The 26,371-nt window shown below is 43.6% G+C and overlaps 2 protein-coding genes across 4 annotated transcripts in view; both read right to left on the minus strand.

Annotated features, from left to right (window-relative positions):
• Positions 1 to 3,157: 3,157 nt before the first annotated feature.
• The window catches only part of LOC309703631 (uncharacterized protein), a 33,713-nt gene continuing 10,499 nt past the window's right edge, over positions 3,158 to 26,371 (minus strand). Inside the window, exons 5-7 of the mRNA XM_082528561.1 lie at positions 10,229 to 10,414; positions 3,557 to 3,678; positions 3,158 to 3,386 (exon numbers count right to left, since the gene is read on the minus strand). Of these exons, the coding sequence (XP_082384687.1) occupies positions 3,381 to 3,386; positions 3,557 to 3,678; positions 10,229 to 10,414 (314 nt within the window). The 3' untranslated portion in view covers positions 3,158 to 3,380. The remainder of the gene's footprint in view (positions 3,387 to 3,556; positions 3,679 to 10,228; positions 10,415 to 26,371) is intronic.
• LOC309703523 (E3 ubiquitin-protein ligase TRIM21-like) lies at positions 18,683 to 25,962 on the minus strand. Of its 3 annotated transcripts, none has more exons than XM_082528427.1 (2): positions 25,919 to 25,962; positions 18,683 to 20,608 (listed from the first exon to the last, which is right to left on the minus strand). In XM_082528427.1, exons 1-2 carry the CDS (start codon positions 25,955 to 25,957, stop codon positions 18,932 to 18,934), a joined length of 1,716 nt encoding a protein of 571 aa, XP_082384553.1. In that variant the 5' UTR covers positions 25,958 to 25,962; the 3' UTR covers positions 18,683 to 18,931. The 3 variants fall into 3 exon arrangements, 2 of the variants coding, with proteins under 2 accessions (XP_082384553.1, XP_082384554.1); XM_082528428.1 differs by lacking the exon at positions 25,919 to 25,962 and adding an exon at positions 23,157 to 23,330; XR_014275918.1 differs by lacking the exons at positions 18,683 to 20,608; positions 25,919 to 25,962 and adding exons at positions 21,045 to 21,376; positions 23,157 to 23,342.

Consider the following 26,371-nt stretch of genomic DNA (forward strand, 5'->3'; position numbering starts at 1 on the left):
CTGCTTGTTTTCTTTTTTCTTTCTCAACAGGTGATCCAGGGAAAGGAAAAAGAGAAAAAAAAGGTGATGAAGCAGATTTTCATCGTGTTTTCTCTCTCTCTCTCTTTCTCCTTTTTCTTTCCCTCTCCTTCTGTTAACTTTCTTCTGAACTTTTCTTCTTGTTTTTCTTTCCCGTCCCCGAGTCCAGTCTGGCCTGATTACAATAACTTATAAAAATAACTAATAAAGATCAAATAAACTATGACAATCAAGTGGACCAGTATTGCAAAAGGCCCACTTGGGAAAGTAAATCTTTTGGGCATTTGTCTTGGCCTTCAGACATAATTCTGATTGCTACAGTGCCAGACAAGGACACACACACACACACACACACACACACACACACACACACACACACACACACACACACACACACACACACACACAAAGAAAAAGATAGACCTGAAAAGCTCAATTGAAGGCCGGACAGCCCTGATGCCAAAGGATCCCAAGAAGCAAGTGGTCTCACCCGAATACCTCGGTACCTCATACTGAATCTTGTCCATGCCCGCTATGGCTCCCCACACCCACTATCAGATCGTTACACGGAAAAACCTTTTGAATATAAGTGCACACAGGTGTGCGTCAAGATGAACCGAATCAACCTTTTGGGACTGCAGGGAGGGCACTGGCTGCCTCGAGAGCGAAATGCCGTGACCTGTTATTGGAGATACAACATCAGGAAATCTTTATATGGTATTAACCTGCTGTGCCCAGAAAATGGCACAGCTCATGGTGTGTTCGAAAAGCTGGGAAATCTAATATTGGATGCACTTAAGCTGCAACTGGGAACCAGCAAAGTAACACATTCACATTTAATGAAGTTTGGTGTGAGTGAGCAAGTATTTCACTGAGGCAGTTCAGTTCAGGGGGATGTGTAGGCTGGGATATCATCCACGTAGGCTTCTAGTTGAACAGCGTTGACCAGCCTCATCAGGAATGTTGCTCGTTCACGTCTGCTAAATTTTTAAATCCAAAACTTCAATTATATTGTACGAAATGGTCAGGTGTGACAAAAGCATGTATGCATGATTACAGTTTTTACTGCCACGAGGACTGGACCGGATTCTGGACCGGAGTTTTTCCCATTTTGTGGATAAGCTGTCGGTCCACCGTTTACCTCAGCTGTCAATGCTGGAGCTGAGAAATGTCCACTTTTATTTACTCTCAAACAGGGTGTAAAACTGTGTGCAAGTTAATAAAGCTCACTGCTGACCGAGGACAGCCATGCTGAGGTGAGCTGTCGACGATATGCTAAACTGTTGGTTAGCGTTGGTATTAGCCTCTGTTAGACTGTGCCAGCTGCAAACAGCAGCTAACAGAGGCTTTTCCACTTTCCTTGAAGTGGATCCTTCATCATTTGTTTGTATTCATGTGTTTTTGGCAGTTCTAGTAAATTGTAAACTCAGTCAAGAAAATCTGGATAAATGACAGATTTGTGTATGAAATGTTTTTAAGTATAGTTTTTAACGTACTTCATCTGCAAACAGACTGTTTTTCAATGAGGCCTAATACTTTTCTTATGTTGAAAGCTGATAGAGGATAGGGTTTGATGAATGTCTGTGAGAGATTAGAGATTCAGAACAGAAACGCTAAGGCTGCTAGTGTTTGTCTTTGTACCATTTTTCTTGTATCCACTGATATTAGCTAATAAATGTACGGTCTGTACATTTCTTCTGTGTGTGATGATGATTTATTTGTATAAAGAAAAAACTAGCTGTCACAACACAAATCAGTCAAATGTCTGATGTTCTACATATGTATATGTGTTACAGTGCTGCATTTCTGTCCTGACCTTTGACCCCATGCTCAGACTAAAGGTTCACACAGGCTGGTGTGTAAAAACAGCTAACAATGCATTTCTGTGTAAAGCATCATTTGTAGTAAACATTTAATGCCTGTTTCAGTTTTACACAACCTGATGGAAAAGAGAAGGAGAGCAAAGGTCAGTGAAGGGAACGACTGTAGTGCAAATACAGGTGATGTCAGTGAGGATGTGACCCTGCTGCCCTCTCCTAAACAGAGGAGACATTGTTACCCCAATACTGTCAGGCCAACATCAGCAATAAAACAGGGAAGATGTGGGGTTAATGCGCACTAATGTTAAAGAAGATTGTGTCACAGGGTTTTAGAGAAGCATTACATGTTAACTACAGTAGCTCCATAATGAATGAGTAACACGGGAAAAAGCTGTCCTGTAAAATTCAAACAAATCAAACAGTTGGAGCTGTTTAGTAAAGGAGCCGCCGACTAATATCATGTAAAAATGTGTAAGAATTCAAGAAAATTGTTTCACTTTCTTGTACACAAACCAAAGAAACTTCCAGACATTTCACCAGAAAAAGATGAATCTGTTGATCTCACAGTTTTCCATGCTTTCATCTCCTCCAGTCTCCTCACGTAGTGCAGACTTTACTCAGTCAAGAGTCCAGCTCGTTCAAAACTCTGCTGCCACACTTTCAGCATATTTAAAAAACAGCGCTACACTGGCTACCTGTGATTTTACCATATTAATGGCTACTTTTAAAGCGTTCCTTGAGCTTGTTGAGACCCACATTACAAATGATGTTACATCCTCAGATCAGAGCGCCAAATAAAGCTTATTGTTATTCATGTTTTTATTATTGGCTCCAATGGAGAGGTTGTTGTTCAGTTCCACCTGGAAACACAGATCCCGTTTGAGTTGCCTCAGGAAGCTCATCTAGTGCAAAACTGCCAAATCAAACATGCTGAGCTACCGGCTCCACCTGTTTATTATTTATTAATAATAAATTATAGAATGTGTTACTGTTTATCTGCAAGACCTTCATTAGGAACCTGGAATTTTAAATCATTATGCTATTATTATCATTTCAAAATGCCAGTCACTGGCTGTCACTACAGGTCTGTGCTGGACTTTCAGTAACAGCCACTTCCATGCAACAACTGCCTGAAGCATAGTACACTAAAAACTCATTCTTTACAAATCCCTTTGCAGCCCTGGCAAAAGCCTGCTTTTAGTAAATGGTAGAAGGACTGGTTCTTATGTAGCACTTATATAGCGCTACTCTGACGCCACAGCCAGGGTTCAGTTCATCAGCAAGAGATTTTTATTTAAACAAAGGAATAAACTGAAGGCTTATTTTTGGCCAAGACAAACATCAAAGTTGAAGGCAGCTGGACATTTGGATGCAGAATGTACACTTTTTAAGCAATGGCAAGAAAAACAGATGAGCAGGGCCTTCATACTGAAAAACAGGACAAGCTCTAAATCTTAGCAGGGAGCTGACGGGACTGGCAGAGAGAAAATCCTCTTCTTCCCATCCTCCTTTAAATTTGATCTGGGAAACTCCATCAATAACTCAGCCCTGATGCACAAGAGAACGAGAATGAGTAGATGGTTAAAAGAGAATCCAGGAGATGGAAAGACAAGAAGAATAGAGGAGCAAAGAAATTATCACAAGGACCCACAGTGGACAAAGGGTCATAATCATATTTTGTGAAGCAATAACTTGTTGGATAACAGCTGAATGTGTACCTGCAGTGTCCTCGGACTGGAGAAAACAACATGTGAGTGTGTATCTGTAATTTTATTGGCTGATTGTCTGAAGTTCATATCCTGATAGGTGACTTGACTCAGACTTGATGACAGCGTCCTTTCTGCAGGAATGAGAAAGACGAGGATTTAAACACGAGACAAATAATAAAAGATTCTAAACCGAAGACGTCTGCCAGCATGGAGCACAAACTGGGAGTCATCAGGACGCTACAACACAGAGCGAACACCATCCCCACAGACACAGCGGCCAGGAGGAACATCACATCAAGAAGGCCCTGAGTAAATGTGGTTATCCCAGCTAGTGATGTGTGGGTCGCGAAGGAAACTCTCAGAGCCGACTCTTTGACGTGAACGACACGAGCCGGCTCCTTATCGCGAGCCGTGGGTTTTTCTTTCTCTCACCCTCTCTCTCTCTCTCGCACTTTTTTCCGCTTCACTGAGCAGAGGGGGGAGGGGCGGTAGTTACACTCAGTAGCACAGGAACAGAGCGGGAGGGAGAGAGAAAGAGAGCAGGGACAACAACGTGACATTAGAAAGGTATAGTAATCATCCACAACTATTTTCAGTTGCAGATGATAAAGGATTCAGAAAGTTTATTCATGCAGATCCATATGACAAAGAATGTGCATCTTCTTTTTGTTTTCATATTATAATTTATATTTAATTGTGTTGTGGTTTGCAGTGTTTTGTGTTGTTTCACTTTAAATTTGTTTAAAAGGAAAAAGCTGAAAATTTAAATAGTTAAAAGTAGAGATGGCACGATACCACTTTTTTATGTCCGATACCGATATGAATCCGATATAGTGATTTTTAATCAACAAAACTGTTTTTTAAATATCTTGCTGCATTTTGCAAGTCTGCAAGTTCATACTCAAGTTTAAAACAACAACTACACTAAAGCTATCCTGTTATACCTGTATGCAAAAAAAAAATATTTCATAGTTCAGCAATACTGATCAATCTAATCAGAATCAGAATCAGAATCAGAATACTTTATTGATCCCTGGGGGAAATTATTTTTTCTTACAGTGCTCCATTTTAAACCAACATTAAGACAAGACAGACAATACGCTAACTAAGAATAGTACAATATATACATATATATACATACATACATACATGAGTCACTTATAAATAAATAGTTGGAAAAGAAACATGTGTAGCTGTAGCAGCAAACAGTGTGTTAAGTGGATGCGTTGTACAGGGAGATGGCCACAGGCAGGAATGATTTCCTGTGTCGTTCAGTGGTGCTTTTCGGTAATCTCAGTCTCTCACTGAACGAGCTCCTGTGACTGACCAACATGTCATGGAGTGGGTGGGAGGTGTTATCCAACATTGTCTTTATCTTGGACAGCATCCGCCTCTCCGACACCACCTTGAGGGAGTCCAGCTCCATCCCCACAACATTGCTGGCCTTACGGATCAGTTTATTAAGTCTGTTGGCATCTGCGACCCTCAGCCTGCTCCCCCAGCATGCAACAGCATAGAGGATCGCACTGGCCACCACAGACTCATAGAAAATCCTCAGCATTTTCTGGCAGATGTTGAAGGACCTCAGTCGCCTCAAAAAATAGAGACGACTCTGGCCCTTCCTGTAAAGTGCTGTGGTGTTTTTAGCCCAGTCCAGTTTATTGTCAATGTGTACTCCAAGGTATTTATAGTCCTCCACAATGTCAACACTGACCCCCTGGATTGAAACAGGGGTCAAGTGTTTCCTGGTCTTCCTGAAGTCCACGATCAGTTCCTTGGTCTTTGCCACGTTGAGCTGCAGATGATTCTGCTCACACCACGTGACAAAGGAGTCGACCACAGCCCGGTACTCTGTCTCATCATCCCTGCTGATGCATCCAACCACCGCAGAGTCATCAGAAAACTTCTGAAGATGGCAGGTCTCTGTGCAGTGGCTGAAGTCTGTGGTGTAGAGGGTGAAGAGGAAGGGGGAGAGGACAGTCCCCTGTGGTGCCCCTGTGTTGCTAATCACCTTGTCAGACACACACTGTGGGAGACGTACATATTGTGGTCTTCCTGTCAGGTAATCAACAATCCAGGACACCAGAGAAGCATCCACCTGCATCGCTGCTAACTTATCACCCAGGAGGGTCGGCCTGATGGTGTTGAAAGCACTGGAAAAGTCAAAAAACATGACCCTCACAGTGCTCGCCGGCTGGTCCAGATGGGTGTAGACACGATTGAGCAGGTAGATGATGGCGTCCTCTGTTCCGAGACGAGGCTGATAAGCGAACTGAAGGGGATCCAGATGTGGTCTTACTATGGGTCGCAGCTGGTCCAGGATGAGCCTTTCCAGGGTCTTCATGATGTGGGAGGTCAGTGCCACGGGCCTGTAATCCTGGGGGCCACTGGGACGAGGCGTCTTTGGTACAGGGACGAGGCATGATGTCTTCCACATCACCGGGACCCTCTGCAGACTCAGACTCAGCATAAACAGTTTATGAAAGACTCCACACAGCTGGGGGGCACAGGCCTTGAGGACAAGGGGACTCACTCCGTCTGGTCCAGCAGACTTGCCTGAGTGAAGTCTCCTCATTTGCATCTCAACCTGGTATTGAGTGAAGGTGATGGGTGGGGGAGGGGTGTCAGGAATCTCACAGGAGGCAACATGTGAAGAGAGAGGCTGGCACAGTGGTGTGGCTCTGGATTCCAGGCTGACTGCAGGTGAGGTTGTGGGGGTGGGAGCAGACACTGTGGTGTCGAATCTATTGAAAAACAGATTCAACTCGTCGGCTCTATTCTCACCTCCCTCAGCTCCCCTGCTGTTGGTTGGCCTGAATCCAGTGATGGTCTTCATGCCCCTCCACACCTCTCTCATGCTGTTCTGCTGGAGTTTCCACTCCAGCTTCCTCCTGTAATTGTCCTTAGCCTCTCTGATCTTGTCCTTTAGTAACACCTGGACCTTCCTCACCTCCTCTTTGTTGCCCCCTCTGAAAGCCCTCTTCTTGTTGTTGAGGAGGGCTTTGATGTCCTTAGTCACCCACGGCTTGTTATTTGGGTAACAATGAACAGTCTGAGCTGGAACAATGGAGTCGGTGCAGAAAGTTATGTAGTCTGTGATACACTCAGTAAGCCCATTGATGTCCTCGGCGTGAGGCTCACAGAGTGTTTCCCAGTCGGTCACCTCGAAACAGCCCTGTAGTTCCGCTATTGCCTCCTCTGACCACCTCCTAACAGTCCTGGTGGTCACAGGTTCCCTCCTCACAATTGGCACATAGCGGGGGGTGAGGTGAATCAGGTTATGATCTGACCTACCAAGTGGGGGGAGGGAGGAGGAGCTGTATGCATCCTTGACGTTAGCATACAGTAAGTCTAAAGTTTTCTCTCCCCTGGTGGGACAGTCCACATATTGTTTGAATGTTGGTAGTGTATTGTCCAGTGATACATGGTTGAAGTCACCCGAGATCACAATAAAGGCACTCGGGTGCTGAGTCTGTAGCCGAGCTATGGCAGAGTGGATAGTGTCACATGCAGCTGTGGGGTTAGCAGAGGGGGGTACATAAACAGCCACCAAGATGACGTGAGAGAATTCCCTGGGTAAATAATACGGCCTGAGTCCAACAGCACACAGTTCAGTGTCCGGGCAACAAATCCTTTCTTTGATTGTTATGTTGGCAGGGTTACACCACCGGTTGTTAACTAAAACAGCAAGCCCACCTCCTTTACGCTTACCGCTAGCGATGCTGTCCCTGTCCGCCCGAACAGTGTGGAAGCCTTCCACGGAAGCATTCACATCGGGAATGACCTGGTGCAGCCATGATTCGGTGAAACACATCAGGCTACACTCTCGGTATTCCCTCTGACTCCGTACCAGTGCTGAGAGCTCGTCGATTTTACTTGCCAACGATCGCACATTTCCCATCACGATAGACGGCAGACACGGTTTAAACCTCCTCCTCGCTTCGAGCCTCCGCTGTCTCACCGTCACCTTTTTTCTTCTCTTCTGTCCTTGACCTCTGCATCCCCGATGTGTTTTCCTCCAAATTTCAGCTGGTACTTCTGCGGGCACTTCTGCGGGCCTGGCCAGCGAGCCGGCCGGCATTAGGGCGATCAGCTGATCTCTGGAGTAAACAGTCCGTGCGTGTAGCAGATGTGCCGCGGTCCCGTTCCATGATAAAAGTAACAGTTCCACGGCCACCAGAAGAACAAAAACTCTCTCAATCCACATGATTGAGTAAGAGATAGAAAACGTAGGAAAATACAAGTCAGAAAAAAAAAAGAATACGTAAGAAAAAAGAGCTAAACTAAGAGAAAAGCAGGAGCGACTGTAACAGGCTGCACGCTGGTTGGCGCATGCGCACAAGACTAATAAACTTAGACCTACACCATCCTCCCTATTCTGGTATTTTAAAGAGTACTTAGCGTAAATATTAAGCAACCTAACTAATAGGGTTCCAACTCCCAGCAACAACAAAAATAAAAAAATAAAAAATAGGGAACCACCCCTCACGCTCCACCTCATGATGCTTAATCGACGTAATCAACCTTAATTTGATGCAGTGTGAAAAAAAATGCACGGAAATCAATTATTTTTCAAGAAATATTAAATAGATTCAACATCTTTCTTCAACAAAATTGCAGACTGCACAGATGGTACCTTCACAAAGGAAAAAGTACTATAGCTTACTAGGGTATATATATTAGACTTAATAGTCACTATATACAGTAATTGACTTCTATTCATTTTACATCAAATTAAAACTTTGGGTGTCAGATAATTATTTATTAAAAGCTAGACATTTTAAATGAGAATAAGAAAGAAAAGTATGTCTTTGTGCCCCCTTTTCCCTGTTAATGCCCTATCGGCCCCCCTGGCTAAACTTTGCTAGATCCGCCCCTGCACAGTTACCAGCCGTCAGGTAGAAAAAGATCCTGGTGTAGAAAGTAATATTAAATACATTCTAACAACAGCTGATCAAGCTTAAACGTGCTGCTGTTGTTCAGCCGCTGGTTTCCTCTTTCTGGTGCAAAGTGGGCCAAAAGCAAACAAGAGAGACGGACTCGCGACAGAAAAGCCGATCAGCTGATTTAAGCAGTTTCATGATTGAAGTAGCAGCAAGAAGAGGCAGTCGCTCCATATATCGCTTGTAAAGCTTAACGCAGGAATACTTTACAAACATTCAGAGATGGACTTACACACTTGCTTTACTTCTCTCGGGATAACTTTGTCGGAGATGAAATGCCGGGTTGGTAGCGAAGCTCCACATGCTATCCAGACCACCACAGGTCCCGCATGCCACAGCCGCTCTATCACGTGATGCATACTGCTCCGACTGCTAACGTTCTGAGGTGAGTTACGGCGTGTTGCAAGTTTTGTGAGGTGCTTTCGTGATATTTAATGGATCGGATTACATTTTTTATTTTTCTCCGATATCCGATCCAGTAATTTAGGTCAGTATCGGACCGATACCGATACGTAATATCGGATCGGTCCATCTCTAGTTAAAAGTTGAACTGTGATTAGTTGGTTTTTGTATTATATGATTTATTTATTACATTTTATGTGGAGTGAATAAATAAAAGTATATTTACGGTGGCCCCTACAGACAAAACACGTACAAACTTCAAATCACGTAAAAACTTCAAAACACAACAGAAGTGCTCCAGGATGCTGGGCGCAGTGTTGAGCTTTTGTTACCTAGAGGCTACACAATCCAGCAAGTACCAACAACCGGATTTGGTGTGTGGTAGTAACAGGTAAATGAACATATTTTTTAATATATATGAGTGCTTGTGTATAAATACACAAACAATACACACATGCTTTCATGCTTTCAATTGTGTAATTTAAGTGATCTAGTAGCTCTGCTTTGAAGTTCAGTTAAAGCTAGAAATGTGTTTTGGAGTTTGCACGTGCTTTGTGTCGTGGTCCTCGTGCCTCGCTGGCTCACTCTGTGTTTGGCAACATGTTTTGTTTGTTTTGTTTCCTTTGCGCTCTCTCTCCTCTGCTGGGGCGGTGCTCATTACGGGCCCCGCCCCTGGCCCACGCACCGTCACACCTGCAGCCGATCCCAGCTGATTTGGAGCACTATTTATGACGGCGGACCTGAACCTGTATCTGTGAGTTTGAGACTATCCCTAACCTGGACGTCTCTCTCTGTGTGTATATAGATCTGCCCTGGACCCGAGCGAGTGTGTGTGTGTTTGGAACCCACTGAGAGCATGTATGGGATTAATCCCTGCTTCCCCCCGGACCCTGGAGCCCCGGACCGTTTTTAATTAAAGCAACAAAACAACCTGAAGAGCCGCTTGGGAGCCGGAAGAGCCGGTTCTCTAAAAAGAGCCGGAAATCCCATCACTAATTCCAGCTGGACTTTTGTCAAAACCTGTAGTGATACTGTTGTGACAGGAGTATCGGAGCAGTTGAGATGCATTTTTTCTAAACACTGGGTCTCTGTGGAATTTAAACCCCAAAACACGCTGCGCCAAAAATTGTTCCACCCCAAGGATCGGGTCTTATACTTTATCAATAAAAGTGTCTCTATATTTTTCATGTAAGATAAGTTCTCTGCTAAACAATGTGAATGGGGACAGTTTATAATTGAATTATAGTATATAATCACATAATTATTAAGGAAAATTTATTTTTCCATGTAAAATGTTTAATCTAATGAGCTCTGGGGGGTTTGACACACTTTATACCTATTTTTTTGTTCCAAAACAGCAAAGCTGCAACCAGAATAAGATCTAGAAGACCCAGAGAACCCAGAGCAGCTACAGGTGAGATGATGGAGGAGGACGATGTAGAAGGAGGGGAATTGAGATTGGTAATTGTTGTTGGTGGTGGTTTGGTGGCACTTGGTGAAATGGTGGTGGTGTCATAGACATCTGCAGGAGAGATGATAAAACTGGGTCATTGAATTTATTATAAGCTCAGCAGGTTTGCTTTAAACAGGAAGTGATGTCAGTGTTCTGACCTCTGACCCTCAGAAAGCTCTGAGGAGATGATCCAAACTCATCAGTAGAACACTGACTGATTTTCAGTTGCAAACGGGACAGACATGACTGTGGGATAGGACAGGGGGAAAGAATGAAAGAAAGAGAGGGAGAGAAAGAAAGAAAACCAAAGGGGAGAAGAGACGGTGAGAAGGGGGGGAAGAGAGAAAAAAAACAAACAAACAAAAAAACAAAACTCCTGGGTCACCTGTATGGAGAAAAAAAAAACAGAGGAGACAGCAAACAACAAAGAGCAACATAATAAGAAAAAAAAAAGCACCATCACAATAAACTAGCTAGTAGTAGATATCAATAGTTACTAAATAATAAACGATATTGTGCAGCACGCAAGATAGACAGCGCACAATGTGCTTTGAGGCAGCAGCCAAGAAAGCTGTAGTCCGCGTCTGTGAATACCCATGTGTACACCTGTGTGCATACCTGTGTGGATCAGCATGCTTGCATTCCAAAGGTTTCTCCATGTAATGATCTGCTAGGGAGTGTGGGGAGCCACAGCCCTGTCCTTTATGGTATCAAGCAGGTATGGAGGAGATCAAAACTCCAGACATCCAGAGGCCCCCAGAACACAAGAGACCAAGGAAGACCAACAGAGGGGCAGCCGCGCCACTGTTCCAGTAAGAGCTGAGGAGAGTCCCAGATGAGGGTTCACTCAGCAGCCGCGGAGCAGAAGCCAGGGGGAGTTGCAGTGACGCGCCCGTGAGCTCCGCCGGCAGCCAGCTGTGCCTGAGTGACCGAGCCCCAGGCCGAGAGGCCGGGGGCACCCCACCTCCGAAATGGCCCGAGCGAGCCCCAATAAGCGGCCGCCAAGGAGTGAGCCGGTGTGTACCCGGACGCCCACCCCCAGATACAAAGAACCACCAACGCACCGATACCTGAGGGAGTCCGCCACCGGCAGGGGAAGTGGTGCAGTGCAGGGATCTCCAAAATCACTTCTTTATCTGAGGAAAAGACCCACAGAGTGATGTAGAGGTGGTATAACAGTCTGCTGTTAGTCTGATGAAATGAACGACTTCATTACCTGATACAGTGATGTTGACTTCTTCACTCTTCTCTCCAGCTTCACCTTCACACCAGTAAACTCCACTGATTGGCTCGCTTTGCTTATCAAGCAAACAGGATGAACCTGTCACATGGTATCTCACCTTCACTGACCCTAACGCTGGTGATCAGGGTCAGAGGTCACACGAAGCTCTCTGGGTTTAACCTCACACGAAAGGGGCGTCGCTGTCATCATCACAAAGGGGCCTATAACAGGTCATGTGACCCTTCTACAGGAAGTGATCCCTGTGGGTGGCGCCCACATCAGAGACGTTCTCAGATGGTGATTCATCAAACCTGCACCAGTAAAATCTGACAGTAGAAGGATGATGAGTGAAACTGGTTAATCTGGTGTTTGTGGCACAGAAGGTTTGACCTCCACTGTGTGACACGGGTCAGACTCCAGCTGGGCCTGCCGCTCTCAGCCTCACTCTGAGGAAGCCCACAGTCTGTCACAGTGGAAACTACACCGGGGGAGCCCATCCTTGGGGTGGACCCATTTTTGTTTTAGCGTGTTTTGGGGTTTAAAAGCCACTTAGGAAAAATGCATTTCAGCTGTGCTGATGCTCCTGACACGTATAAGACTGGGGAAACCTGCATTCAGCTGGACCTGAAAAACACTATGTCCAGATAAACACAATCAACTTTTGGAGAAAAATAAAAGATTCTTCATCAGACTAACAACTAAAAACATGACACTTACCTTAACAGTATGGGCTACATCAAATATATTCAAGACCGACAACAACACTTCTCACTGCTGCTAATTTTAACAAAACTAAACAAAAAGTAGAAAAAGGCAATTCACCAAGTCTTGAAAAGTAAAACTGAAAAATAGAAACACAGAATAAAGCATCCATCCAGATCTTTACCACCAACAACATAAAATCTATCTTAATTAAATGGCCAAATTCTCCAATAAATGAGCAATAATAAAGTAAGAAAAAATAAGACATTCAATTTATGGACGCTCAAATTAACAGAGCGACATTAAACGCACCTCATTGCCTGCCGTAGCGTTCTTCGCAGCTGCACTTCACCTCAAAGGTCGGTTAATACATCGGATTGAACTTAACCAAAGTCCAATTAAAGGAAAATAACGGGAGGGTTAGGAGTCACAGGAAAGACGGGCTCCTCAGCAGCGCAGCATCCGATTTTCAAAACCTGCTCACCTGAAATCTCAGCCAGCAGGCCACAGCCAGGCTCCACCACCAACCAGCAGGCCACAGCCAGGCTCCACCATCAGCCAGCAGGCCACAGCCAGGCTCCACCATCAACCAGCAGGCCACAGCCAGGCTCCACCATCAACCAGCAGGCCACAGCCAGGCTCCTCCATCAGCCAGCAGGCCACAGCCAGGCTCCACCATCAACCAGCAGGCCCAGCCACGCTCCTCCATCAGCCAGCAGGCCCAGCCACGCTCCTCCATCAGCCAGCAGGCCACAGCCAGGCTCCACCATCAGCCAGCAGGCCACAGCCAGGCTCCACCATCAACCAGCAGGCCACAGCCAGGCTCCTCCATCAGCCAGCAGGCCACAGCCAGGCTCCTCCATCAGCCAGCAGGCCCAGCCACGCTCCTCCATCAGCCAGCAGGCCACAGCCAGGCTCCACCATCAACCAGCAGGCCACAGCCAGGCTCCACCATCAGCCAGCAGGCCACAGCCAGGCTCCACCATCAACCAGCAGGCCACAGCCAGGCTCCTCCATCAGCCAGCAGGCCACAGCCAGGCTCCTCCATCAGCCAGCAGGCCCAGCCACGCTCCTCCATCAGCCAGCAGGCCACAGCCAGGCTCCACCATCAACCAGCAGGCCCAGCCACGCTCCTCCATCAGCCAGCAGGCCCAGCCACGCTCCTCCATCAGCCAGCAGGCCACAGCCAGGCTCCACCATCAGCCAGCAGGCCTAGCCAGGCGCCATCATCAGCCAGCAGGCCACAGCCAGGCTCCACCATCAGCCAGCAGGCCTAGCCAGGCGACATCATCAGAAATTCCGCTTCCGGGTCCCTCGTGGTGGCCGCCTCGTGCTCTCGATTCAGTATGCCACCCAAGAAAGGCCCAACACCAGAGGAGGTTGAAGACATTAAAACCTCCCTCGGAGCGCTGTGCGGAGACGTGGCCGCAGTCAGGGCGCAGCAGGAGCTGCTTCTGGGGCTTCTGGAGGAGGTAAAACAGCTACGCCTCCAAAATGCCGAGAAGGACAAACGGATCATGGATCTCGAGCGGCGGGTGGATGAGCTGGAGCAGTACACCCGTACGAACGACGTGGTAATCAGCGGTATTAAAATCAAGCCACGCTCGTACGCGCGCGCGGTGGCCGGGAACGTCGGGGAGCCCAGCGACGAGGAGACCCGCTCGGTGGAGCAACAGGTGGCGTCCTTCCTCCAAAGCAAGGGGATAGAGATGGACCTGGAGCACATAGAAGCATGTCACTCACTGCCCAGGAGGAGTGACAGACTGCCGGCCGTCGTTATGAGATTTGTCAATCGGAAGAACAAGGTCGCACTGCTGAAACAAGGACGCAAACTGAAAGGCACGGACGTTTTCATTAATGAGCATCTGACACGAAAAAACGCAGACATCGTGAGGAAGGCAAGGCAACTGAAGAAGAACGGTAAAATACAACATACATGGGTAACAAACTGTAAGATTTTCATTAAGCTAAACGGGACACCAGAAGAGGCAAAAGTACTGATAGTGAGGAACATGGAGGATCTGGACAAGTATAACTGACACCAATGTATCAATTACACCAGGAAATGACATGGACACGTTGAAATTAGTTCTTCAACAGAAAGTAATTGATCTAGATTGTGAATATAAGGAGCATAATATAATAGATCCAGAAATAGATTCTGAAAGTAACTTTCTCTCTACTTTTGTTAAAAATTGTAATTATTTCACTCAGGAACAATATGAAAAAGAAATTAACCTAGACGGGAAGCTCTCATTAATTCACTTTAACAGCAGAAGTATGTATGATTTCATTAAGGACTATTTGCAACAATTTTCTCGCCCCTTTAGTGTTATAGCCATCACTGAAACTTGGTTCAATGTCGATAAAGGAATAGATTTTTGTTTGAATGGATATGATTTAAAATACATGAATAGATTAAATAAGGCGGGCGGCGGGGTTGCTATATATGTTCATAACTCTATAAAATATAATGTTGTAACAACTATGTCTATGGCTATTGATGGAATTTTGGAATGTTTGACTATTGAGATTATGAATGAAAAAAAGAGAAATGTTATAATAAGTTGTATATATCGGACACCCAGTTCAAGTATTGACACTTTTAATGAATGGATAGAAAAAACGTTTGCTTCGGTGAACCAAAAATTACTATTTATCTGTGGTGATTTTAACATTGATTTGCTAAATCCAACAAGGTTAAAAGCCATTGATGACTTTACTGACACGATGTACAGCTTATCACTATATCCAACAATAACAAAGCCAAGCAGAATAACTTCACATAGCGCCACTATTATTGACAACATTTTTACTAATGTCATGGATTTCCAAATTAATAGTGGTCTGCTTGTCTGTGATATAACTGACCACTTACCAGTTTTTACTTTGTGTGACTGTGATTAAAAAAAAAATAGATACCAAGATCATGATAGCAAAGCGAACAATAAATGAAGAAGCAATTCATGCCTTCAATTTCGATTTAGCACAACAAGATTGGAGTTCGGTGTATGAAGAGTCAGATGTGGACAAGGCTTATGATAATTTTCTAGATATTTTTACTATGTGGTACAATAAACATTGTCCTGTAAACGAACACATGACAAAGAAAAAAAAGATAAAAAGTCCTTGGCTCACAAAAGGAATTATTAATGCTTGCAAAAAGAAAAACAATCTGTATAAACAGTTTATCAAAGTAAAAACAAAAGAAGTGGAACAAAGATATAAAGCATATAGAAATAAATTGACTGATATTATAAGAACGAGCAAACAACTTTATTATAGAAGAAGATTATATGAAAATAAAAACAATATAAAAGGAACTTGGGATGTGTTAAACAACTTAATTAAACAAGGATCTTCTGGAACATCATATCCTGAATATTTTACTGATGCAAATGGTGAAAATCACAACATGAGTAATATTGTCGATGGGTTCAATAAATTCTTCATAAATGTTGGCCCCGAACTAGCAGCGGACATCCCGTGTCATAAAAATGAAAATATCAGTAATATAAAATCAAATCCCTTTTCACTGTTCCTCTCAGCTACAAATGAGCAAGAAGTAATAAATATCACATTAGAATGTAAAAGTAAGTCTTCAATGGATTATCATGACATAAATATGTCTGTAGTTAAACAGGTTATTCTGAATATTGCTAGTCCCTTAACATATATCTGTAATTTATCATTTCAGTCCGGTTGTTTTCCAAAAAAAATGAAAATTGCGAAAGTAATACCACTATATAAAAGTAATGACAAACACAGTTTTACCAATTATAGGCCTATTTCTCTACTGCCTCAATTCTCAAAAATTCTAGAAAAACTTTTTAATTCAAGATTAGAAAAATTCCTTGAAAAACATCAAATAATAAATGTTGGTCAGTATGGTTTCAGAACGCAAAGAACCACTTCAATGGCGGTAATTGAGGCAGTAGAAGAAATTACTGATACACTGGATAAAAATAAATATGCAGTTGGTATTTTTGTTGATCTCAAAAAGGCCTTCGACACAATCAATCACTCAATTTTACTGGATAAATTGGAAAGATATGGTATTCGAGGGAAAGCTGGTAACTGGTTAAAAAGTTACCTAACGGGTCAGGAACAATATGTTAGCATAGGGCATTACCATTCAGAGAAACTTGGTATTACATGTGGCGTTCCCCAAGGGTCAGTGTTGGGACCAAAACTTTTCAATGTATACATAAATGATATTTTTGATGTTTCTCAAGTACTTAAACTCATACTGTTCGCAGATGACACCAACATATTTTTCAGTAGCGATGATTATACTGATCTTGTAATGACTGTAAACAGGGAGCTAAAATTAATAAAAAAATGGATGGACATAAATAAATTATCATTAAATATAAATAAAACTAAAGCAATGTTTTTTGGTAATTTAAAATATAATATAGGATTACCAATTATCATTGAAGGTGTACCAATTGATAATGTGAGTGAAAACAAATTTTTGGGAGTCGTAATTGATAACAAAATTTCATGGAAACCCCACGTCAGACACATAAAAACCAAAATTTCCAGAAGCCTCGCAGTTTTGAACAAAGTGAAACAATTCCTTGATAAAGATGCACTTCGTACTCTGTACTGTACCCTGGTTCTTCCATATCTTACATATTGTGTGGAAGTGTGGGGAAATACATATAAAAATACAACTAATCCATTAGTCACAGTACAGAAACGAGCACTGCGTATTATTCACAAGGCTGGTTATCTAGATCATACTCATAAACTCTTTCTTCAGGCAAAGTTACTTAAATTCCAGGATCTGGTTAATTACAATACATCCATAATTTTGTATAAAGCTTTTACTAAACTTTTACCGGCAAATTTACAAACTAGATTTGAAATTCGAGAAAAGGTTTATAATGTGAGAGGCTTTGGAGAATTCAAATTACCCAGAACTCGAACAACCCGTAAAGGTTTTTGTGTGTCTGTATGTGGTGTGAGAATCTGGAACAGTCTGAGTTTACAATTGAAACAATGCAAAAAAATTCCAAAATATGTATGTACATATATGTACTTGTGTGTGTAGATATATATGTATGTATATGTATGTGTGTTTGTTACTTGTAGTTATTACTGCCTGTTACCTGTGGTAATGCAATTTATAATTTATATATTCTGTATTCAGTTATGAAGGCTCTAATTGTTGTTTGCGAGCTGCCGTTTAGAAGCTTGTATGTGCCCGGGGCTGTTGATGGGTCTGTATGCAATGATGGGCGTAGCTGCGGGAAGTTTATTGTTTTTTTTGTTGATGAGTGAGTATAGGGGTGGGATTTAATAAGTTTTCTTTGTCCCACTCCTTTTTCAGGCAATTTTTGTTTTTTGTTTTGTGTATTTTATGTTCAATATACGTATTTGTTGTGCCTGAAAATGAACAAATAAATGAAATGAATGAATGAAATGAAAGATAAGGTGAGAAAATATAATAGATATATATAATCAATCAATAAGGTGAAAATATCAGATAAAAGGTGTTTTTTTTGGTTATAAGGAATAAAGAGGTCAAAGGTCAAAACAAGAGTACTGTTAAGTTAAAATTAAAGGGTCAAAGGTCAGATTAAACAGGTTACACAGAAAGGATCGGCAAAACTTAAACAAGGATAAAGAAATAATACATTAAACAAGGAAATAAATTAAAAGTCTGAGTTAATGAGAAATTAAACGTTTAAATCAGGTTAAGAGTTAAATTTTAAGCTTTTCTTAGTTAAACTAAATAAAATAATCAGAATAAACGATTGGAGGAAAAAAGCAAAGATGTTGTGATCAAATAGTTTGTACGGCAGAAAGAAAAACATGTTTCAGTAGATTGTATGTTGGAAACCACAGTAGACACAGTAGACTCAAATCATTGTTACTGAGGAATTCTGCCTTAAACAGTAAAGTGTTCTTTAACAGTGTGTGTGTGTGTGTGTGTGCAGCTGTTCTTTGTGTTGTTGCTGCATCGTTGCCTCAGGGGGAAAGTTGTGTGTGTGTTATGCAGACTAGCAGAGACTGCAGCTGTCAGCAGCCACACACACTTTCTATTCTTCAAATCAAATCACAGTGAAACATGTTCACTGACAGCTCAGCTTCAGCATCGTCTTCATGCTGTGACTGCAGCCGTTCAACTCTGTTTGTCTTTAACCCAAATCATCACAACATGCAAATATAATCATCAAAATGATGTGACTGGAAGGATGCAGCAGTCTGTGCTCCACCTTTCTCCTCCACACCTGCAGGTGGAGAACATGGATGCATGAATCTCTACAGAGTTCTTTGAATATTATCCGTCTCATCAGTTTTCAGTGAACAAAACTCCTCACAGAGCCAAAATAAGCAGTTTGTATCCAACATAACTCAGCTGGACTCTGATGCTCCGTATAACAGCCACACATGAGTCTGGATTCACTCAAAGCATTGAACAAACTTTATTGGAAATGAAGCTTTTGGACATTTGTTCTCTGATATTTGCTCTTCAGCTCGAGTCTCCATCAGTGGGAACATTTCCTGATTCAACTTTTCTTCTGTTCAAATCAAACTCCATGAGAATCAAAGTGTGAATCAGAGTCCTGATGATCAGATTCTATAGAAACATGGAGACTGTAGAGGATTTACACTCAATATGTTCATTTGTTCCCTTCAAGAAAAATCAATCATTCATCCAATAAAATCAGTCGTTGATCAGTTTGATTGACAGGACAGATGATCAGAGGTGCAGAGTTTTTACCTCCATCATTGAAACAGGGACTGAAGTATGGGTGGAGTCTGTGAGTGAAGGAGCAGCCAGTAAAGGAGTAGATCAGAGCTGCAGCACCTACATCATAAAAGGAGACCAGACCCTCCTCATAATCCACAAACACCCCCACCTTCTCAGGACCAGGATGGAGACAGAGGGGGACTGAAGGGGAAGCAGCAGCTTCGTACTCATTTCCATTTCTCAGCCTCACAGTCCAGAAACCATCCTGAGGTCTCGCTGTGATTTGTCCCTTCCTGTTGATCGACTCTGTGGCCACTCCTAAATCCCACTCAGTCTTTCCTTTAACCTGAACCTCAAAGTAAAATCTGCCTGAAGAGAAACTCTGCTCTCCTAAAACACAAGTACACACAGAAAATCTCTCTGGGTTGTCTGGAAGTTTCTTCTCCACATCACTATCATAAACTTGTTTTCCATCATCAGACAGGATGAGCCAGGGATTTGCTGTATCAGGATCCAGAGTCACATCCACCTCATGCTGCTGCACCCTCTGCAGCTCAGCCTCAAACAGCTTCTTCTTCATGAGTTTCCTGATTGTCTCCTCCAGCTGAGCCACAGCTCTCCCCACAGTCCCCTCATATGATGGTGGATGAACTTTGACCTCTGTCCAGTCCTTGCTGGGTGGAGCTTTCAGGGAGGAGAAGCTTTGGAGGAGGTGGAGGTGGTCTTCAGAGCGTGAGAGCTGCTCCACCTCAGAGCTTCTCTCCATCAGCTCAGAGATTTCCTGTTCCAGATCTTTGATGAGACCTTCAGCCTGTTTCTCTGTAGCTTCCTGTTTGTCTTCGATCTCCTTCATGAGCTCCTTCAGGCGTCTCTCAACAGACTCCATCAGAGCCGTGAGGACCTGAACACCTTCTGCTTTCTGTCTGTCTGCAGCATCTTTACTCATCTTCACCGACTCTGTGATCTCCTGAATCTTCAGTCGTCTCTTCTGGATCATCTGCTGAATCTCAGCCTCTGTCTTCTCCAGCTCTGCCTTCTTTCCTTCATATTCTTCTCTCAGAGGAACAAACTCGTGGTTCTTGTGGTCTAAAACAGGGCAGAGCACGCAGACACATGTCTGGTCGGTCTTACAGAACAGCTGCAGAAGGTTATCGTGCTTCGTGCACATCCTGCCTTCCAGGTTCTCCACAGCATCAACCAGCTGATGTCTTTTCAGGCCTTTCAGTGTCAGATGAGGCTCCAGGTGAGTCTGACAGTAGGAGGTCTGACACACCAGGCAGGACTTCAGGGCCTTCAGTCTGGTTCCAGTGCAGACGTCACAGGGAACTTCTCCTGGTTTGGCAGCTTGTTGCTCTGAGCTGCTGCTGCTGGCTTTCTGCTGAGCTTCACGTCTGAACTGAGCAACCATCTCAGAGAACAAAGTGTTGATCTTCAGCTGAGGTCGAGTGTAGAAAGTCTCTTTACACATGGGACACTGACAGCTCTGACTCATGTCCCAGTGCTGACTGATGCAGGTTTTGCAGAAGTTGTGTCCACATGGTGTAGAGACTGGATCAGTGAACACATCCAGACAGATGGAGCACAGAAACTGATCTTCAGATCGCAGATTGCTGGCAGCAGACATGTCTGCACTCTGAGGGAGAAAGAAGAGAAACATTTGATTCAAAGTTCACTTTAAATTTCATTTTTACAAAGAGAGAAACAAGCGTCAGTAGTCTGAGGAGCTTGGAGAGAAAAGCGTCTGGACTTCTTTAAGTTTCTTTTCATCACAGAAGCTTCTTCACCTCATCCTCAACACGGACCAAGGAATGAATACTGCACTTTTGGAAGAACTCCCTCCCCTGCAACCTCTTATCGTCAAAGGGACGGAGGTGGAGAGGGCAAACAGCCACAGATTCCTGGGACTGCAGGTTACATCAGACCTGAGCTGGACTCTCAACACCACAGCAACTGTGAAAAAAGCCCAGCAAAGGCTTTATTTCATTCGGCTGCTCAGGAAAGCTGGCATGAACCACCACCCTCTCACCCAGGCCTGCAGAGGACTGATAGACAGCATCCTCATCGCAGGCATCACTGTCTGGTATGGAAACACTACACAGACAGAGAGGAAGGCTCTGCAGAGTCAGAAAGTCTGCAGAGAGGATTATGGGAACAACACTTGCATCCATGGACCTGCACATACAAAGCTGCACATACAATCTCAGACACAACAGAGCGGACAGCAGCATCACACACAGAACACGATTCTTCAACAGCTTCTTCCCCACAACTGTCAGACTGACGGCAAACAAAAACACACTGAACACTTAAAATAACACAGCACTACTTAACCTCACTTTGAATGTATCATCGGTTCACTGACCATCGGGCAATACACTCACAACAGACTTGTGAAACAGATCTGTGAAACAAATGTGCAACACTGTGAGTGCGATAAGAGGTAGAGAACTACACACTCTCTGTACATTTTCTTCTTTTTCTTTGTATATAGAAAATAGTACGACTACCCTACTCCGGACTTCATTTCTATCCTCCTGCTTTTTCTGTCTTTATATTGTTAAAGTGTGATTTGACTTGGAAAGCTCTGCACAAGTATTCCACTGTGCATGGACTGTTGGTCCTGTGTGCAAATGTCAAAATAAAAATCTTGAACCTTCAGTTGTCAGAGTAACTGGTGGAGACCCAGCAACACACTCAGACACAAACTGGTTCATCTGAAACACAAACTGAACAACGTCGTGTCTGCTGTACAGTGCAGCGTCCAGATGAACAGGATCAACAGGATGAACATCTTTTTAACAGTCGTTACAAAGATGTGAAGTTGTTTGGCTGACACAGACAAACAGTATCCCACATTCTTGATTTTTAGCTCACAAACACGTCTTATAAGGACTTATTGATCCTGAAATGTTGGAGGTTTTAGCTCTTTAAACAGTAAAGTTACAGGAGGATACAGATAATTATCAGGAAAATGTCCTCGGTTTGTTAAAATGATCCCGTCCGATAACACACGAGAACAATAAATGTATCATTTTCTGTTGTAACCCACAAACTGAACGGTCACACTCATCTTTCATGTTGTCACTAAAACATCACTCCTTCCACGTCTAGTTGGTCGTGATGGAGGCGGAGTGCGTTGGGTCCGCTTTCCCTGCCCAGCCGATGTTCCTGACGCAGGGAAACAGATCCTGTTGGGGATCCCTACCTCGGCACAACACCTGCCATGGTCTTTGCACACTCACCACAGTAAATGCATCATGTTGTCAGCTTTACAGTATCATAGTCAGAGAAACTGGTCAGGCCGCTCTCTTCCAAATGTCTACACTTCACCCTTTTACTGTCAGTGGGCTCAGAGTCCATCTAATGTGGCTCATTATCTGATGCCGTCTGCAGACCAGTGTTAGACACTGAGAGGTTGATGGCTCCGTGTCAGAGCACCGGCCTTAACGAAAAAGTTATCAATCGTTCTTTTCATCTTTTCTCATTACCCACAGCTACATCCACTCCTATCACGCTGCTCACCTCTGCTGCGACGATTCAAACAGCCGGAAAGTAAATAATTTGGAGACGGTGCGTTTGTGTCACAGTGAACAGTGAAAACAGAGACTTTCTAAAACGATGATGCATGTTAGTCATGTGATGCAGGCATGTGACCAATTAAACAAAGATAGTGGAGAGCATTATACAGCTGCAGTTTTGACAGTCCTATTAAAGATGAATATCAGTCTGCACATGCTCCACAGAGCTTTTCTTCAAATTCTTTATTTCTCTCTCGCTTTTGCAACTTTGTACTTTTGTGTTACTCGCAGCAACAACTCCACCTCATTGTTAGTCCATTTTAAAACTCGGTGCTTTTCCTCCACCTCTGCTGCGACGTTTCAAACAGCCGGAAAGTGAATAAGCAGCAGACAGAAATGAGACCGGTCGAATCGTCTTGCGTTTCACGCATGCGCAGGACTGGAACGTAAGCGTTTTCAGCCGTCTTAATGTGGACGCACAACTCTGTGAAAACGACTGAAAACACTAGTGTGGACGCGGAGCGCTGTTTTCAAATCTATCCGGGCGAGTGTGGACGTAGCCTAAGTGGCACCATGGAGAAATGAGGTGGCGCTCTAGACCCTGATGAAGTGAACAGAGTGAAGATTTGTGTAGAAGCAGGAAGTGTGATCAGCTGCACTCACCACTGTTGCTGAGAGGAACCTGATGGACTCCAGTGAATCTTCTTTTAGAGACAAACAGGACTCGACTGCAGCTCTGCTGCTGCTCTCTCACACTTTCACTTCTGCAAAATGACGTTGAGCTTCTTGTTTTTCAGCTGTTGCTCCGCCTCTTCCTGCCTCTCCCTTTACAGGAATCAGCCGGTCTGTACTCAGTGACTGTGTGCAGCGGGTGGAGGAGTGAGGAGTGGTGTGTGGGTAAAGTTCAAACAGTAATGACGGCCTCAGGTGATCAGGAGAAACTCACCTGGATTTCCTTTTTCCACAGCAGACTGAGAGCTTCAGGTGGACCCTGAAGGAGGTCTCAGACACAGGTGGTAAAAGTACACACAGTGTGTACTGAAGTAGAAGTACTACTGTTAAAAATACTCCAAGTACTGTTTCAACTTCTTTACTCAAGTAAAAGTAAAAAGTAGTGGCTGTGAAATGAGAGTAAAAAGAGCTGATTGAAGAACATTTCTAACACGTGTTTATACAAAGCTAACTGAACCATGTGCTGCATCAACGTGATAATAAAATAATATTATTCACTTTGTTTCTGTCTAAATTTGAATTCTAATAAATATTTTAGCTTGAAATAAGTGAAAAAATCTGCCAATGGAACAAGTTAAAACTCTATTTTTTCTCTGGTTTCAAGATTCACTGTCTTGAAAAAAGTTCATATCCGGTGGCAGACGCCCTCAGACATCAGTGCGTTGGTGGTTCTTTGTGTCCGGGGATGGGCGTCCAGGTACACACCGGCTCACTCCTTGGTGGGTGCTTGTCGGGGCCTGGAGCCTGGGGCTCGCTCGGGCCACTTCGGAGGTGGGGTGCCCCCGGCCTCTCGGCCTGGGGCTCGGTCACTCAGGCGCAGCTGGCTGCCGGCGGAGCTCACGGGCGCGTCACTGCAACCCCCCCTGGCTTCTGCTCCGCGGCTGCTGAGTGAGCCCTCATCTGGGACTCTCCTCAGCTCTTTCTGGGACAGTGGCGCAGCTGCCCCTCTGTTGGTCTTCCTTGGTCTCTTGTGTTCTGGGGGCCTCTGGATGTCTGGAGTTTTGATCTCCTCCATACCTGCTTCATGCCCTGGAGGACGGGGCTGTGGCCCCCCCACACCCTCTAGCAGATCATTACATGAAGGAACCTTTTAAAAACAAGCGCGTCCATGCTCACAGGTGTACACACGGGTGATCACACCCACAAACTACACCCTTTTTGGCTCCTACCTCAAAGCACGCTGTGTTCTGTTGATCTTATGTGCTGCACAATAATGTTTAATATTTAGTATTAACTGTTATATTCCCATATATCATTGTGATGTTGTTTATTCTATTACTCTTGTTCTCTGGATTCAAATATTGGGGATGGAAAATGGACTATTTTTCCTTTTAATTTCTTTTTAGGTAGAAATTCTCAAATTACATGAACCTGCTCTCAACTCAGGCATTTTAGACTAAACCAACTTCAGAATTCTCAAAAGAACCTCAAACCTATTTTCAGCTCTGGAGACCAGAGTCACTGAATAGGAGACTTGGATTTGCACCCTTTAAAAATGTGTAGCTAGTGTTAGTGTGTTTATTTAGGAATCACAAGCCATAACACTTTATTTATGACTATTGTTTTTTAATGCATTGGATGATTAAAAAATCGGCATGTACATGGATCTCTTCCATTCAGAAATCCGCATGGCTGCAGCCAACTTCCCAGGAGAGAGTAACCTGTCCTAGCAGTTTTATATCAGGACCAGTTAAAACTGCTGGGGTTGACCTGCTTGTTTTGCAGGCCCTAATTCTTTTGTATTGATACGTCTGCAGGTTTCTAAGTAGTTGTTCAGTAAGTAAAAAACTACAGATTCTACTAATCACAACATTAAACCCAACATTAGCAGGTTCCCATAGCCAGTGCTGGCGAAGGTAGGTTAGGCCCAATCAGCTCTTACTGGCTAAGTAAAACAGAGACATTTAAAAAAGCAATCAGAGTTAATGAACCATCGAACCACCGAGATCACTGGATTAAAGTTAGGCGACTTTGGCAATATCAGCTGCTGAGTGAGCGACCTGAAAAATCTGTTTAGTAAACATTACAGTCGTTTGAGTCCCGCTCGTCTAAATCGCCATCAGAAAATTAACAAAGCGTACAGGAAATGAGGAAAATCCGACGTTAATTCTGAAAAACCAACTATCTTCAGTCATTTAGTTAGACTCAGTCAATCTGGTCTGAACAGAGGAAGTGATGATTACAACAGGCAGATAAGGAGAACATGTGGTACATGCAGCTAGGAGCCGTGGTTTCCTGAGTAAAGGTTAATGTTTGATGAAAACAGGTCACTTTCCTCTCTTACAGACACGACATGAAGCTTCAGCTCTGTGAGTCAGTCCAGATTACAGGACAGAGAAACGCAGAGTTAAACTTCTAAATTTTAAAGAGTTTATGCAATTGAAACAGTTTTCTGTCATTTGCTGTATCTTCATGCACTCGAGTTAAATATGAGGTGCTTACAGGAAATACACTACTTGATTTGTGTCCAAACACACAAACAAATATCAGATACAACCAGCCTTAGATAAACAAAAGAAGTAGTGATCACTTCTTCTCACTAAGGAAAACAAAACCAACAGATCTGAACAGATTTCATGTGAGAGAAACTATCAGCGAGAGCTTCCAGCTGCTGAAAATAGGCTCTTTACCTTTGACCTTTAGTGTGTGTTGGAGCTGTGATAAAGAATTGAAGAAGGGAGGGTTTGACTCACCGAGGAGCAGAGCGACAGATGAAGTCGGCATGTTGTCATGTTGGAGACCGACAGCAGAGTGATACCTTCAGCTTCACCACTTCCCTGTTAACATCATCAGCTCGTCACGCTGCTGCTTCTCCACAAGGACGAGCTGTTTCTAATACACTCGTCTTCATCAGAATCAGAGAAACTTTATTGATCTCAGAGGGAAACTGAGTTATCATAGCAGCAAATATACAAGAAACAACATATAAAATCAGTGTAGAAACAGAGATATGATAACAAAACTATTAAGATACACAGATGAATACAGAGACATGGGACTAAATATAAATATACATATGAACGTGAAAAGACAAGCATACAGTCCTGAGTGGACATAAATTATATGTGCAGTTTGCTAATACTGCAGTTCATGCAGTCTATGAACAGCTCAATGCTCCTTCTGAGAACAGGAAATAACAAAGAGAA

The sequence above is a fragment of the Aulonocara stuartgranti genome (genome assembly GCF_965226115.1).
Source record: "Aulonocara stuartgranti genome assembly, chromosome: 3".
NCBI lineage: Eukaryota > Metazoa > Chordata > Actinopteri > Cichliformes > Cichlidae > Aulonocara > Aulonocara stuartgranti.

Bases quoted from the DNA above. Each gene is read 5' to 3' on its own strand.
- LOC309703523 (XM_082528427.1), bottom strand. From the start codon at position 25,957: ATGACAACATGCCGACTTCATCTGTCGCTCTGCTCCTCG. The intron at 20,609-25,918 runs GTGAGTCAAACC...TTTCTCCCTCAG, and splicing joins ATCTGTCGCTCTGCTCCTCG to AGTGCAGACATGTCTGCTGC.